At 35.2% G+C, this 16,696-nt stretch overlaps 2 protein-coding genes across 8 annotated transcripts; one reads left to right on the forward strand and one right to left on the reverse strand.

Annotated features, from left to right (window-relative positions):
• Positions 1-664: 664 nt before the first annotated feature.
• LOC100182136 lies at positions 665-6,161 on the forward strand. Of its 3 annotated transcripts, none has more exons than XM_026840675.1 (8): positions 665-932; positions 1,751-1,849; positions 2,061-2,151; positions 2,851-2,915; positions 3,681-3,822; positions 4,467-4,623; positions 5,227-5,323; positions 5,809-6,161. In XM_026840675.1, exons 2-8 carry the CDS (start codon positions 1,769-1,771, stop codon positions 5,857-5,859), a joined length of 684 nt encoding a protein of 227 aa, XP_026696476.1. In that variant the 5' UTR covers positions 665-932; positions 1,751-1,768; the 3' UTR covers positions 5,860-6,161. The 3 variants fall into 3 exon arrangements, with proteins under 3 accessions (XP_026696476.1, XP_018671745.1, XP_009857401.1); XM_018816200.2 differs by lacking the exon at positions 665-932 and adding an exon at positions 1,091-1,663; XM_009859099.3 differs by lacking the exon at positions 665-932 and adding an exon at positions 1,092-1,667.
• On the reverse strand, positions 5,769-13,482 carry LOC100184499 (SH3 and cysteine-rich domain-containing protein 3). 5 transcript variants are annotated; one of them, XM_026840661.1, is made up of 13 exons: positions 13,369-13,482; positions 12,894-12,996; positions 11,779-11,904; positions 11,685-11,723; positions 10,987-11,078; positions 9,489-9,561; positions 9,189-9,242; positions 8,551-8,778; positions 8,159-8,184; positions 7,603-7,685; positions 7,419-7,470; positions 7,221-7,361; positions 5,769-6,783 (listed from the first exon to the last, which is right to left on the reverse strand). In XM_026840661.1, the coding sequence occupies exons 1-13, from the start codon at positions 13,450-13,452 to the stop codon at positions 6,676-6,678; spliced, it is 1,209 nt and encodes a 402-aa protein (XP_026696462.1). In that variant the 5' UTR covers positions 13,453-13,482; the 3' UTR covers positions 5,769-6,675. The 5 variants fall into 5 exon arrangements, with proteins under 5 accessions (XP_026696462.1, XP_026696459.1, XP_018671736.1 ...); XM_026840658.1 differs by having other exon boundaries at positions 9,189-9,245; XM_018816191.2 differs by lacking the exon at positions 11,685-11,723 and having other exon boundaries at positions 9,189-9,245.
• Between the last annotated feature and the right edge of the window lie 3,214 nt (positions 13,483-16,696).

The raw sequence follows: 16,696 nt of genomic DNA on the forward strand, positions 1-16,696 counted from the left end.
GCAATACTTGTGACGTAACAATCTAGAGGTATTGGCGTCGCGTCACGACCGTCGTGTCGGGTCGGTTAATTTTATATAATTTTTAAAATCATGGAAATCTACAAAAACTCTGTAGTATTTTTGGTAAAATTTGGCGCGCTGACGATTGTTTTCGTTTTGTTTGTAATAATACGCGCTTGGAACGTCACAATAGTAGGGTTGAAAAATTCCACTGGTTGTCTAAGAATATAATGGCCATTGTTTTATTCCATTTATTAAAGCGGTAATTTTTGAATTTCCTGGAAGTTTTGCTTTCACACTGTCTTAAAAAGTCTCACACCGGTAGCTGTTAACTTAATACATCGGTAGTTGTGAAATTAATATCAAACTCATTCGAGTTAGGAACCACGGACTTCTAATAAAGTCACGTATCGGGCTCCCTGTGCAAATGTTTTTTCTATAAGTCCTTTTATGACGAAATAATGGCAACAATAATGGGCTATATGACTGAATAGACAGGTAGCGATAATTGTATACACAGCGGCGCACAATGGGCCTTCGATTGTGACGACGGCGTTTCTTTGTGTCGTCATAACCGTTCATTATAGGATAGATTTAATAACCAGTAACTGAAATAGGAATCGTTAATTGCGTAAAATCGAAACGCTCGATTCACAATTATCAAGTACTGTGACGTGACAGTATGCATGTGTTATGACTCAAAGTAGCGTAATCGAGCCGCTATGCAGAGAGATTAATGAATGCTTGATCATTATTGCGTCACAATGTATACACCAGTAAAGCAGCCAATCAGAGTCGAGATATATGAATGGATACACCAGTCGTCTTGGCACTGAGTTGCTAGGGCAACAAGCGAAACATCATCGGGCGTATAGGAAGCTGACAATTCATTTCGTTAACTTTGCTTTGACTTACCGTCGGTTATATAGTAGGTGGGGTAAGATGGTACACGTTTTCGTTCTATTTATCGTCCCATTTGGTAGTAAATAAAGAATATACAAAGAATTATATAACAAGACGGTCACGACTCTGAAAGTTCTTACTGTTTTTTGTTAAAACACGATTAGGAAATATAGGATATTGTGTGATAAAGGTATCCCAACTTACTTTATAGTTCTGGAAGTTAAGTCTTGATTAATTTCAGTTTTAGTTGTTGTTTGTTGTTTTGAGTTGAGAGTTACAGGTCAAGTCGTTTTAACCGAACAAGACAGATTGTTTTCATTCCATTGTTTCGTCATAAGTGTGATTATCGTGTTGTGAATTAATGTTGCATACGTAATAAGACGATTTGTGGACGTCATAATTACACCATTGTCGCATGAATTGTTGCGACATTGTTAAAGCTAAGCAAGAGTCTGAACAATCTAGATTTCGTGGCTTTGCTGAAACTGAATTTTAACCATTTCGCAATAAACAATGCTTTGGTGGTGACGATAAAGAAAACAACGGGTTTTCGAGCGCGTCAAATTTCACTTGTGGCGCATAAGTGGTTTTATGTAAAACCAAAAGTCTGTATTTCCCACATTCAAAGTTTTGAATCCTAATTGTTTTAAAAACTTTGTTAATTTATTTTAGTTAAAACCTAATAGTTACGTAATAATTCAAAATCACCGGAGGCTATTATTAGATCACAAACGTCCTTGTTGAGTCAAAATCATCACGAGTAAGTGAGTAATTGTCATATTTACGCTATACTAGCTATTGTTACAGCATAACGTAACTTTGCGTAAATTAACTTTTGTGTTTTTAGGGTTATTGTGACGTCATAATGCCCACCGATTCCGAGTATGGTGACGACATAAGACTATTAGATGACCTCACGAGGTTAAAGTTGAGACTTATTGACAAAGTAAGTCACGTGGTTTAAATAAATAGTAAAAACAATATATGTGTTCATATGTACACATGAAATTTAATAAAAAAAGAAACACGTAGTAAAACGTAAAAGTAAAGCGAGGTGAAATACATTGTAGTAACAAAAGTGAGAAAAAAAGATTGTGAAAAATAAAACTTTTTTTGAAGGAGTAAAAATATGTTATGTGACGTCATTGTTTCCATAGAAACTACATCATAACCATCATCATTCGGCACGTCACTACCGCAGGAGGGCGCACTCACCCGATTATTCTCCGACACCACCTCTGCTACCTGGTAATATTAGAATATTATCAATAAAAATGTTTTGGGGTTTTGAGTGGGGTAAGGTGGGACATGTTTTTTTTCTTTTATCGTCCCATTTTGTAGAAAACAAAGTTGTTTAAGAAATTACGTAACCGGAGCCCGCGACTCGCGCGTTGTTATTTGTTTAAAACACGATCAGGGCTTAGGTGCTAACAATATCCTTTCTCATAACACAGATACTGTATATTAAATATTTTTTAGTCGTATTCTTATTTAAACAGAAAATACTGGATTGTTTTTATTTTTGAAATAATTTTGGGTCATTGTTTATTTGAACAAAAAAAACTGCAAAGTTATTTTTAGACAAAAAAAATGGGTGGAAGTCTTATTTTTAAAAATCGGGTAATATTATTAAAAACTCGGTTATTACCATTTAAAGTTTAAAGTTAGAGTTTCGCGCCGTGGAAATAATTTCCGGGATTGTCTCAGAACAATGCCCGCGTTATGACCCATAGCGTCGAACGACGTTGCGTGAAAGTAAAACCAGTTGTCTGAAGACGCGGCAACTAAACGTCACCGCATATTTCATAACTTACAATGCAACCGGCGTGTGTTACGTCACAATTTCGGTTTACTCCACGCAACAATGACCTATTGTTACACGCAATTCTAAAAATAGCGATTATTATTGCATCATAATTACAAAAATACCAGCAATTTGTCTTTTAGAACGTCGACGGGATATTTTCAACAGAAAAATCGACAAAAGAAACGAACTGCTACAGAAACTATGGGTAATACAATTTATAATCATATAAAAATATATATTACGTCATATTTTTACAAAAATGTTGCCAGAACCTGATTATTGTCTAAACGTCGCTACTACACAGACTGGATGTGTTACGTCATAATGCCCTGTATAGTAACAAAGGACATGACGCATACTTAATACCCTATATATTATACGAATAGTTTAAATATTTATACATTCCCGTATCATTTATTAAGTAAATTGCGAGAGAGTGACATGGTAAAAAAAGGCCTAATTTGTTGCCATATATGATAAGAAAGAGGAGAAAAACCTTTTCTCATCATTACAGTAATCGTTCATTTCTCTTCAACATCCTACACTAAATATATTTATAAACCTCAATTTGTCTTCTCAAATATGCCATATTTCGTAATCTAGCCATTGTAAGAAGGATTGTTTTCGGATCCGAAAACTTTAGAGTAATTGTTACTCTGCGGCGCCATGTCAATTAAAAGAGATTAACATGTCTGCTTCTATAGCCCAGAGTTTAAAAGGGTTGGAGACTCGATGCTGCTATATCATTGTGAGTGTATAACGAAAGCCTAACCAGTGGTCACTAAAGGGGTGTGTCTAAATTATGGATTGTCTTTCAGCCGTATAACCCCTCAAAATAGAAAAAAACGCTCCAAAATATTCATCTTTTTACGAACATACAGCAACTTTATTTGTGGACAATTATTTCTATACATTCATACTCTATTATGACGTCACTAGATTAATTGTAACTCTTTTATGACGTCATAAGGAAGAGCTTGGACCACATCAACGGAACTATCGCCACGCGAGGTCGCTACCACCACTTTCTCCTCGACCAATGACAAGGCTTGAAGTTGTTGCTCCCTGGATGGAAGATCAGGCTTGGAATAAAACAGGGAATACTAAAAAGGGTGAGACTTCATGCTCGCTGTCGAGTTATAACATGGGTGTCTTCTTATACACCAGACATACATGGTGTATTCATACACCTCATGCTCACTGTCCAGTTATAACATTGGTGTCTTCTTATACACCAGACACATGGTGTATTCATACACCTCATGCTCACTGTCAAGTTATAACATGGGTGTCTTCTTATACAGCAGATACACATGGTGTATTCATACACCTAATGCTCACCAGCAAGTTATAATATGAACGATTTTTAACGTTTAGATAGAAATTTCCAGAACTAGAAACATTATTTCACTCCCGTTGTAGTTTCGCCAGAATCTCTGTTTATTTAAAGGTGCAAACTAACTAGTGGCTTTGTTCAATAACAAATGTTAAATAAAAATAAATCTTATCTTAATGAAAGTAATAATAGAGGTATTATTCTCTCATAAAGCTCATAATGCGAACACACCAATCATATTTGACATGTATTGTTACGAACTAACAAGCACTGTTACGTAACAATCCTTCTGGAACATTGATTGTTTATGGAATAATGTTAACTGTTTGTTGCATGGTTTGAAACTTTTTATAGCTTCCATTTTCTGACGTAACATATATGATTCATGACGTCACAATAAAATCTTTTATGACGTCATAGACCTCATGGAATTGATGCTGATACAGAATGCACAAATGCAACAATGGTTGATGACGCAAACGCTGCAGAAAAGTCAAGCAGCCGTCGATGGTGAAACAGGGACACACCATCATTATTATAACGGGGCGGGTGGAAGACAATTACCGCCAATTAAACGGTGAGGAAAGGTGGATCATAGAAGTAGGGGACCAAACCAAATGTAATTTCAAATTTTAGTTTACAATAACAGTGAACATGTTTAGTGAACCACTCTTTTAACTGTTAGTTCACATACGTTACAATAACAGCCAAAGGGTTTTGCCAACCATTGTAGTAGGCAACCCAATCCAATATAATTTGAAATTTTAGTTCACAACGACAGTAAACATGTTTTGTGATCCGTTGTAGAAGGCGAGCCAACCAAATGAAATGATGAAACAATTTTTGGTTGCGGCCCAGGGGTTGAGAAGTATATCTACCATCTATGTAAAGTTTATAAAACTGAGTTGGTTTAGAAAACAGGAGAGATATTTCAGTACACCGACTTAACTAGCTATCGCTTGATTTAGATTTAAATTTTTTGAGTCGCTGGACTAAAAGTTAGTCTGAAGATTTTGACCGCCTAACTTTTATATTGGTTTACAATTTACAGTCGGCAACTAAAATTGAAAACAAACCGACTTAATCTAGCCGGTAGGTGTCGCTATGAATAGCGCGCATTTTAGTCGCTCGATTTAAACTTGGTCTTTATTTTGACGTCATAATGCCTTTTGTTTGTCAGATCGGACGCGGGAAACCAGTATCCTCAGGATTTCTTCAGCGAAGAAACTAACGCTTCAAATGTTCGTGACGTGGGCACAGGGGGGCGCTCAAGAGAGGTACGTTTGTATGGGGAACCCCCTTGTATAAATACTATTATGGAATTTGGGAAACGACGCAGAATCTGTTTTTTTAAAGTCGTTACGCTGTAAAGACTGCGGTAAAATGTCAATTCTGGTCCAAGTTCTCAATTAATATAGAATATACGTGGTAAGCTGCACAGCAGGCCAACATTTTATTTTGTTGAATAATATGTGGATTATATTAAAAAAAAAATAGAAATAAATAATCCAAAAATATCCTATGCAAAAGTGACTGATGTAAATTTCCTGAATCTTGCTCTGATTTATCAGCTCCTCATAAAAGTATATTGTGAAAATAACTAAGAACTACCAGGAACTAAGAAACAAAGAAATCATGTCCATTGAAACATTGCATTATTACTCTCTTTTTTAAATATAATTTAATTCTTATGGCTATCAATTTCTTATTTATACAGAAAAATAACATGTTTTCTTTTCGTTTATTTTGCGATTTTGTGTAGAATTCGCCACAGAAGGGAAAAAACAGAAGAAAGAATAAAAGAAGTAGATAAAAGAAACAAGATAACAATTCTATTATTGCGTCACAAACGCAATAACACACACGTGATATATTTATAGGGTGACGTAATAACTATTCCTTCGTTTACCAGTTTAACCTCATAGTCACTATTGTGATGTCATTAACGCTTATGTTTCCATCACAATTGAGTGATATTATGAGCTAAGCAACTTTGTAATTCCCGCATTTTCAATTCTTTTCAATTTAACGAAAATGTCTTCAATTTGTTGACGGTTAATATTAGTTTTGTTTAGTTTTATATCTCGCTTTGTAAGATAAACATAGATATCGTAGTTAATTTGAAGATATTAATTTCCCGTGGGTTTATTGTCTTTTGCATGAAGGAACATTTGCATTATAGTAGGCTGGGGTAAGATGGTACATTTTTTATTCTTTTTTATAGTCCCATTTGCTAATAAACAAAGAATTATAAAATCGTATCCCCACGACTCTAAAAGAGAGCATTGGTAATTGTTAAAACACAATTAGAAAATATGGGATATTATGTGCTAACTGTATCCATCTTATCCCATAGTACTATAATAGTCACAAAACGCTCTTAACGAACAAAGAGCATTTTTCCTTTGTAACAATGATAATTGTTGCGCAACAAAGTGTGCTAGGAACACAAATCGGATCCGGTGACGTCACGGAAGCTTGTTCTGCAAACGAACCTCGTAAGTTTGATGTGGCGAAAGAAGCGCAGCTGTTCTCTCGCGGGCTTTGTGACGTCACAAGCGTTTGCACTACCGTGTCTGTGGCGCTGATAATTGTCACGAATAAACTACCTTCACACGGCTGTATGACGTCACAGTGGCTTTAGATCTTCTTTTCTTACATAACCCTCCACGTTAGGAATCCTTGTGTATAAGAAGTTGTGGTCGGGAACTTGGGCGTCGTTCACCACTACCACGATCTGAAACATGAAATACTATTAGAGAATTTATACGTGAACTTGTATTTTGACTCTTCTGCCAAAAAAGTCTAAACGTCGGTAAAGTCTAACCGTCGTTACAATGTTCCACTCGGGTTTTATTAGAGTAAATTCTTGAACTGTATTGCTTCTTAACATTTATACTGTAGTGTTGATTTTCAATATTACACTTTTGCACAGCGTTCTTGTCTGTTGGGGTAAGATGGCACAGAAACAAAGTGTTACATAGTTATATAACCCCACGATTCACATTGTTAAATGTTTAAGAAACGGTTAAAAATTTAGGATTTTTATGTTAAGGGTATTCCATCTTACCCCACAGTACAAAATGCAGAACAGAGAAAATAGAACTGTATCCTTTTAGTTTAGAATGAAGAATTACTAGTCCTGCATCCGTGCCAAAACAATGCAGTACTAACCTGGTTCTTTTTCAGTTGAACCTCTTTATTATTGATATCCATTATATAACTTGATCGTACACAAGAACATATACTTTCCCCAGCGTTTATTATCATTGCAAAGTTGGTGGGGAAGAAACCGCTTTTACCATCACGTGACCCCTGTGTTTATTTATTACGTCATAATTAGAATTTGAGTTTTATTATGATGTCACTTACGATCAACCAAGCTTCGTCGCGGTCGTCTGTTACTGTGATGACGTCACCTGGTCTAAAAAAGAAAATATTTTTTGTTTACCTTTTTTACAAAAACACGAATGTAGTTTTTTTACCATGTAAAAAATAAATATATTATAATGTCTGTAATAATCGCGTTTATGACGTCACATATACACCGGCTTACTTTAATGATAAATCATCTTTTTGTTGAGCATCGAACTTGTGTAGGGCGACCATGGTGTATTCTCCTGTCTCGTTTCGGTCATTCTAAAGGTATATGACGGCGTTATATATTCTACTGACTTAAATAACATATTTTTTTATTTATGTCTTCGAAAACGATAGCTAAGATCAAGTGTATTTAAAGAACAAAGAAAAGAGAATTAACAGCGAAACGACAGTAGTAAAAACATGTTGTAGGTAAAGGTGTTAGAGCAACAATTTATTCGGCAATGGGCCAAATCTGACCTTATTACTAAGTCCTCTAACAAGGACCTCACCTATACAGTAGGGTGGGAAAGACGGGACACATTTTCATTCTATTTTCTCGTTCCATTTGGTAGTAAACAAAGAAGTATTAAATAATTGTAAAACCGTATATCGTCACAAGTCCCATAGACCGTTGTTGTTTGTTTAAAACACGACCAGGATATTTGGATATTATATGCTAAAGATGTCCCATCCTACCCCATCATAATATACAAAATAAAATACGAAGAACAATTCACACAATTCATTACCTGTCTCCTCTTGTCTGGCCTTTGATCTAAATATAGAACATCTTATAAATAACCGAGGTATCATATGTGACGTAACGATTATACAATTACATAAATTCTCACCCGACAGATTATATTGAAATAAAGGGTCATTTTAGTTAAGATATGTATTTCATTTTTGTTTACATGTTTCATTTATTCCATTTTCCATACGAACCAATCATTCATTTCAAACTTCATTCATTCATTCTTATATTACTTATTTCTTCACTCAAAACATTTATTTACTCATTTCAAACATGTATTCATTCATTCATTCATTCATTCATTCTTTCTTTCATTCATTTAATTATTCATTCATTCATTCATTCATTCATTCATTCATTCATTCGTTCGTGGTCTTTATTTCTCACCTGAGATAGGCGAAACACAATCACCAGAACAATTCGACCTCGTGGCAGGTGACGTCACTCTTTCATCTGCTGATGTTTGGCAGATTTCACCCAACTGTGGCTTCTTGAATTTATTGTTCATTATTGGGCTGTTCCCCGCAGAAGGTTTCCCGTTTTCCGAACCCGGATATGACGTAGTCGAGTCGATGGACTGGTTACGGTTGAGTGAACACCCAGGACTCACTGTTGCTGTAAAAACAAGGCTTTTGATTGGTTGCTTGAAATTTAAATCAGCAGAATAAAACACGTTTTTAGTCTGTTTCACTAACATAACAGCCAATATATATCGTAGAGTGGGGAAGATGGGACACCTTTTTATTCTATGCTCCCGTCCCATTTGGTAGCAAACAAAGAACATTTAAAAAATTATAAAACCGTATCCTCGCAACTTCCACAGGCCGCTGTTAATTGTTCAAAACACGATTAGTGTAATAAGATATTACGTGCTAAAGGTGTACAATCTTCCCCATACTATAGTCTATTTTACGATTGTCTTTATTTTCAAACATTTTGATTTAAAAACCAAAACCACCTTCAGTGATATCAAAAGTTAAGGTGGAAATAAAAAAAAAAGAAGGTTAAATACAACCCAAACTTACTTGAACGTAAAACTAATCCTTCCTTCAGAACCTGATACACGCTGTCAACCTTGGCTTCTAGTGAAAAGAACAATTATTTGTTTGTTACGTAACAATCCCTGTTTATGAATAAGATTTACATAACAAAGTATATGTGTATATATATATTTTATGATTTATTCTGTATATAGTTACGCAACAAAACTATTGACGTCATAAAAGAAGTGACGTCTTAAATATAGCGACGTCAAAAAATAAAGTTACGTCAAAAAATATAGTTACGTTAAAAAATATTGTGACGTCACAATCAAGTATAATTACCCGACGCGAAACATCCGTTTTCTGGCGTCGACCCACTGGGAGATAACTGTCTGCTGAAGCTGAACGATCCAAGCTGAAATTATGACGTCATTATTTGATTGTTACGTAACAGTAGCTATGTTTATGACGATGTTAATATAGTTCATGCATGAAAACAACATAAACTATATATGCCGGTTTTATCGCACATTCTTTTATTTAGGTTTTGTTTTATATTTACTTTAGCCAAGTCGGTATTTTACAGTTTATTCTGATCTTAACTATTGCTTCTTTGTGTTATATATTTTTAGTTCCAGTATATTGCAATACAGATTTATTAGTATTACAGTTCGTGATGTACTTATAATGTTTCGTTTTTATTGTAGGTTTATACAAAGTTCATAAAATCGCTATTTTGCCCTGCTATATTTTATATTGCATATTGTACTTCAAAGTTTTCTCTTTCAATAAACATCAAAGCTGCAAGGGGTTACGTGTACGAAACCGCGCCGTGGTAGTTTAAATATACCGTGAACATTCGTTCTCTGGCTTTCTGCCATAATCTTGCTCCTGACTTAGGATTTTCCCCGTCTCCCCCTAATTTACTGTTTCTTCTACGAGGCAGGGTGTTATGTCTTGGCTCTGACGTCATTTGCTCTGACGTCATTGTTGCTGAATTTTGCTCCCCTACGTCATCAGCAGTGCTTGTGAATTGAAACACGTCATCCGATGACGATGCATTCGTGACGTCCGATTTTGCTGACGAAGCAGAAAACGTCGTCGTGCGTTCCCTGTTTTTGTGATCCTCGCTAAAACTTCGCGAATGTCTCTTAAAAAACTTTCTAAAACTACCCATGGATTTGTTTCGGTTCAACTTTGTCTTTCGCTCCCTATTTTCCTCCTCCCCGGTCCCGCAACTGGGACTTCCCCTCTCCGGAGTCATCTCCAAAGGCCGACACGTCTCCTCTTCAAAAATCGTGTCTTCCATGGCGCTTAGTCGAAACAAATGACGCGATCGCGCGCGGCTTTGGCTGCCTGACCTATTCCTGTCTCGTGATCCCCATGCGATTTGTGGCAATCGATCGACTCTTCTAATGCATTAAACAGGTCGGATCTATCCCGTATATCGTTTATCATTATGGTTCGTCCGTACATATGCCAATGCTTAGAATCGTATCATTTAATCCTGCCATTAATCAGATAAAATGTAATTACTTCGCAATTGTTCATACCAGTTGTCTCATTCTTGTTTAGTTATTTTCACCTTTGCACTTATTCGCCGACGGTTAACCCCATTTTTTACACATGAAAGTATTATTTTGATTTACGCTAGTGCAATAAACACTAATTATGTAACATACAAGAATTTGTTACGTCATAAACTCGTAGGGCCTCCGTTGATAACCCTTTAAGAGCTGCACGACATTCTATAGGTTGGGGGTCAAAACATTTTTTAAGCACGTAATACATTTTGGCGCCATCACAATTTCTTTAACAGATTTCTATTGATTTTTCTCACCGGGCTTCCTTGGCATTCTTCTATTTGATTCGTACACGAGCTATGAAGATTTGCTTTACATATTTTGCATCGAAGGCCTTGCCTTTGTAAACCTGCGACGAAAAATTAATTAAAACTTTTATTGATTTTTGAAGCAATTTCGCACATTATTCGTGTAGGCCCATATCGACCGTGGGCAGCATTAAGCCAGCGCCAAATGAGGTAAAACTTAATGGGCTGTGAGCCAAGTAATCGCGAAAGTTAATGAACTACAAAGAACGTCAGTTCTTTGCTTACATTTGTATATAAAAGGTGGCTTTTTGTGCATTTTGGATGTTTTGGAGATTTAATATTTTTTTAAATTATGATTTTATAGATTTTGGATTTTTTTATAAATTTTTTTACAACCTTTTTACTTTATTCAGTTTCAGAAAAACATGTTTGAAAAACATGTTAAATTATAATTTGGGAACACTTCAAATCGTTGTTTAGAAACACTGCAAGCTGTAATTAAAAATATAATAATAGGAAACTCTCCAAATTATAATCTGGAAACATGCAAATTATAATTTAGAAACACTCCAAATTGCAGTTGGAAAACACTGCAAATTACGGTTTGGGAAACACTGCAAATTACGGTTGGGAAACACTGCAAATTACGGTATGGGAAACACTGCAAATTACGGTTGGGAAACACTGCAGACATAACCTTCATTAACCTGAAGGGAGACCTAGGGTAAATTCTTTCGATCCAGCATCTGGAAGCATTTGATTGTTATATAGCAGTGACGTAATAAAGGTCATTATACCAACCTACTAACAGTCGATGACATACGTCACAGAAGGTCGCCTTCTTAAAGCTGTGGTTCGAGAACACGTGACCGTTTTGAATCACTTCCGGTTTTTCCAAAGACAAATGCCGCCCGAATTTCCCACAAACTGCAATTGATGACGTAATAATTAGGAATTATTCAAAAAACAATGGATGACAATAGATAATATCGGGGTCGTCTAAACTGTGGACCATACAGAAAAAAATTATCCACAAAGTTACATACATGGTAACTCGAAAACGAGCACGGGGTGTGTAAAACAGAACACACGTGTTATAACAACTTTCATTTTCCCGCGCACGCGAGGATAAATAAGTTACGCTTATTTATATATAGGCAGGGGCCTATAAATAGCAGTTTCACGATAACGATGAAAACTATCATAATAGGATTGTTTTTTAAAATTTAAACTCAGGCAAGGATCTCATCCTGACAGAAAAGATAGAAATGCGTATACATTTATGGTCGTCGAATATTTAATCAATCGATTATGAAATCTTGGGATTTTTTCACGAACATGAATTGGACATTAAACGCCAGGATTAACTCTGATTTAAATCGCACATTAAACATTTTAATGTAATTTTAGAATTGGATGTTTTATTTTCTGTTAAGGATAGTAAAAATGTTATTTGTGGTCATGAATGTATAGCAGTTAAGCATATAGTAGAGTGGGGTAAGATGAGACATGCTTGTATTCTCTTCTCTGGAACATTCAAAGAATTTTCTATTCTTCACGACTATAAACAAGCACTTAACTTGTTGATTGTTAAAAACACGATTGGGAAATATGAGACACAATCTGCTAACGGTATCCATCTTACCCCACGGTACTATACATTGCAAATACTTTACCTTTTGGGCATATGTTTTTAGGTTAGGAAGATATATACAATAAATATCACCGGGCCGGTCTCTACACAACACGTAATTATTTCACTTTCATCATACAATCAGATTATAAGCACATACATTCCTATACTTTGTGCCTTGGGCTATATACATACTACATAAAGTTAGATTTGCCGCTCTTGCGTAACAGTGGTACATATTGTCCCCTTATTATTACGACATAGTTTTGATTATGCGTCATACATGGTAAATGTTTTAAGGGGGAAATCCCCTTCGGTCGATGCTCTCTTCTCATCTCTGACGCAATTTCCTTGTCGTCGTCACGTGACTGGCCAGATCGCTCGCCCTATTAAAAAAATCAAAACAAATAAAAACATTTTTTCCAAAATATAGTTTGACGTCCTAAAGATATGACGTCATATATAAGCATAATTGACGTAGCAGTTGCAACAGTTAATGCAAATTTACGTGTTCTTGTTTTACAATGCTATGATCTGACTCTAATCTGTATTACTAGTTAAAAAAACAAGTTACTTTAGCTTACCTATTCTATTATACACAATATATTTTATATATTATAACACCGTCAACACCGTATGTTCTTACACACAAATTACAATAACATTATAAATAAAGCTATACCGCTCTATACAGCCTATTAAAAATTTCATATGCGGCTACGATATCATTAATTCACTTTTAGCTGATTAATTCTTACCTCAATTAATATCTCGGGTATCGATTCGACGAGTGCTTTGGCTGGCCATACAAGCGTTCTCTTCACACCACCTAGCGGCTCCATTTTTTTCAAACAATGATACCCCACTATACACTTACAATCTGCAAATATAATACATTTTAAAGAAATGGAAAACTTTGAAACGTTTGCAGTTAAAATTTAGAAATTTCGGTTAAGAAAAAAGTATTGATTATTTCAAGTTTATGACCACACAAAAGTAATTATTTGCGTCATACACCATCCTGTGACGTACAAAGAGAACCTGCGCAATGTAATGAACACCGTGGGGAAATATAGCATTGTATTGAAACTAAAGAACCGCTTTCGATCTCGTTTTCGTTGCATATATTATTTTCTTCGATTTTCAATATCTTTTGTCGACTTATTACAAATTTTGTTATTTCCGAACGACATCATTCGTTGGACGCCGACGCTTCAGCCTCTTATATATTTATCGATTCCCGATTAAAATCGCGCCCTTTCTTCAAGACTGTTGCTCTTATGACGTAACAATGCATAGTGTTTATGCATGTGGTTGCTCTGAATTCTAAACATTTCTATTTGTTTGTAAACAAGAAATATTCAACCGTAAAATTTACATTTTCGTTACCAGCTACCACGTATGTAATTTATTTATCCTTGCGTGGCGGACAACGACAATCTTACAACACAGGTGTTCTATACGTAACCATATACCTAACAACTAAACCATTTATGTCTCACTAACTCTTTACACTCTGTACCTCGATTTATCTGCATTTAAACAATTAAATATAAATACCAAAGCGTCAAATTGTTTTAGAATAGACCACGTTCGTCTATACATTCTCACTCTATGACCTCATACACGAACTACATGTCTAAACAATCGCTACATGTCTACGTAACAATAAGGTGGTGACGTGTTTAACCTTCCTAACTACCTATGTGACGTCATAGTAACCTTATACGTCATTAAAGACAAAGTTGATTAGAGTACGTTTCGCAAACGGTGACAAATCGGATTCATTTCATACAAGTTGATTAATGCGAGGTGTTCTAATCACAGAATAAGATGCTTTTAACATAAACGAAAATATTAAATAAAAAATCTTCGCATAGCGTTCTGTTCTTTAATGAAATCGTAACACATGCTGTATATATCCTTTGAAATCCTCGCAAATAACTTAAACTAATATTAAAATATAATTAAATACGACATCCTCCTCTGTTATTTAAAATATGTTCGTTCTATCGCAATATTCTATTTTTCTCAATTAATGTTTACTATGTGAATGAAATCGCCTTCTCTCATAACCTGCCATGCGTCTACGCTTTCTCATAAACCCGTTCATGTTTTGTATAGAGCACGACAGGGAATGCTCAATCAATATTATTGCCTTCTTCCAGCGACGCGATTCAGTAATTGAGGTTTACACTGCTAAGGGTCGATGGGAACGCTTGAAGCTTATTTGGGTGGGGTATATATAAAGATGGTCAACCTATTGGTCATTTTTATAGATTCAATTAAAAGTGTGTATAGTAGGATGGGAAAGACGGGACTATTTTTGTTCTACTTTCTCGTCTCATTTGGACATTGGTAGTAAACAAAGAATATTCAAAGAATTATAAAACCGTAACCTTACGACTCCCCGCATAGACTGTTGTTAACACTATCAAAATATTTTACTACTATGTGCCAAAGGTATTATATATGGTTCATTTCAGTATAGGTTGGGGCTACGTATAGTACTGTGGGGTAAGATGGCATACCGTTAGAGCATATTATCTCGTATTTTGTAATCGTGTTTTTAACAACTAACAACGCTATTAGAGTCGTGAGGGTTTGGTTATGTAATTTTAGGATTATTCCTTATTTACTATAAAAAGGGGCGATAGATAGAGTTATAATCGCAATATGAATAATATTAATAATAATATAACACGCCAGGCTATAATAGCACCGAATAACTACAAATATTTAAACCACATGTTTCACTACAGGAATACACCTATACTTCTCAAAAAATAGGAGGCCTATATACGCGAACAATGCCCATTATAATGCATTGTTTCGTTAAGTTCGTGCAGTTCAGGTGTATTTCTCGGTCCTGTATTGAAACAGGCATTGGTTGGCTAAAAAGGTCCCTCGGTTTTCGTGAATCATTTAGCAAATGTATGCCGCCAACATCATTTTTAATGAAACGTATTCTGCGAGTTGTAATCGAATTATATTTAATGGTGTAATTTTTATAGTTATCCAATTTTACTGTAATCTGGAGTGTTAATTTTATTATCATTGTATTAATACTGCTATTATAATTCTATTTTATCGTTCCATTTGGTAATTTAAATATTTCTAGGATTACGTAACCGCATCCTCACGGATCTATAATAGCGTTGTTAATTGTTAAAAACACGATTAGAAAATACGGAGTATTAACATATACTCCAACGATATCCCATCTTACCCCACAGTACCATACGTTGACACACAAGTATACTTCTAATAATCCCTTGCATCCCTCTATGAATGACATGCGATCCGATATAACTATATAGTCGGGTGGGGGAAGATGGGACACCTTTAGCACATAATATCCAGATAATCTGATCGTGTTTTAAACAATAAACAACGGTCTATGGGAGTCGTAAGGATACAGTTTTATAATTCTTTGATATTCTTTGTTTACTACTAAATGGGACGAGAAAATGGAATGAAAAGGTGTCCCATCTTCCCCCAACCTACTATACACTACAGTCCGCTATAACTATATATAGTACTGTGGGGGAAGATGGAACACCTTTTCATTCTATTTTTTTGTCCCATTTGGTAGTAAACAAAGAACATTCAAAAAGATAGAAAAACGTGTCCTCACGACTCCTATAGATTGTGTTAATTGTTTAAAACACGATTAAGATGCCTAAATAATATAAAGTTGTCCCATCTTCCCCGATCCTACTATATACACTACAGTCTATACCGTTCCCACAACGTTGAGCTTTTATTGACGTTCGACTTGTTGGCTTCAAGACATTCACTTATATTCAAAATCAATAATTTCGTTTCATCTTTGGAGACCTGCATGCTGGTTGCGTGTTTAGTTCAGTTTTGAAACATAGCCTTTAACTGAAACATAATAATCTTGCTTTTTTGAGACGTTGCATTTACCCCCTTTACTTCCTTTGCAGTTTTTATAGTAAATTTTTAAATTTTCTTTTATCTTTTTATGATAAGCGTTTTGGGCAAATTTTATGTTTAGCGTTTTTAGTTACATTTTTAAAACGAAGGTCCAAACATACTGTTTGAATAAGAACCTGATGATAC

The sequence above is a fragment of the Ciona intestinalis genome, chromosome 1, assembly GCF_000224145.3.
Source record: "Ciona intestinalis chromosome 1, KH, whole genome shotgun sequence".
Lineage (NCBI taxonomy): Eukaryota > Metazoa > Chordata > Ascidiacea > Phlebobranchia > Cionidae > Ciona > Ciona intestinalis.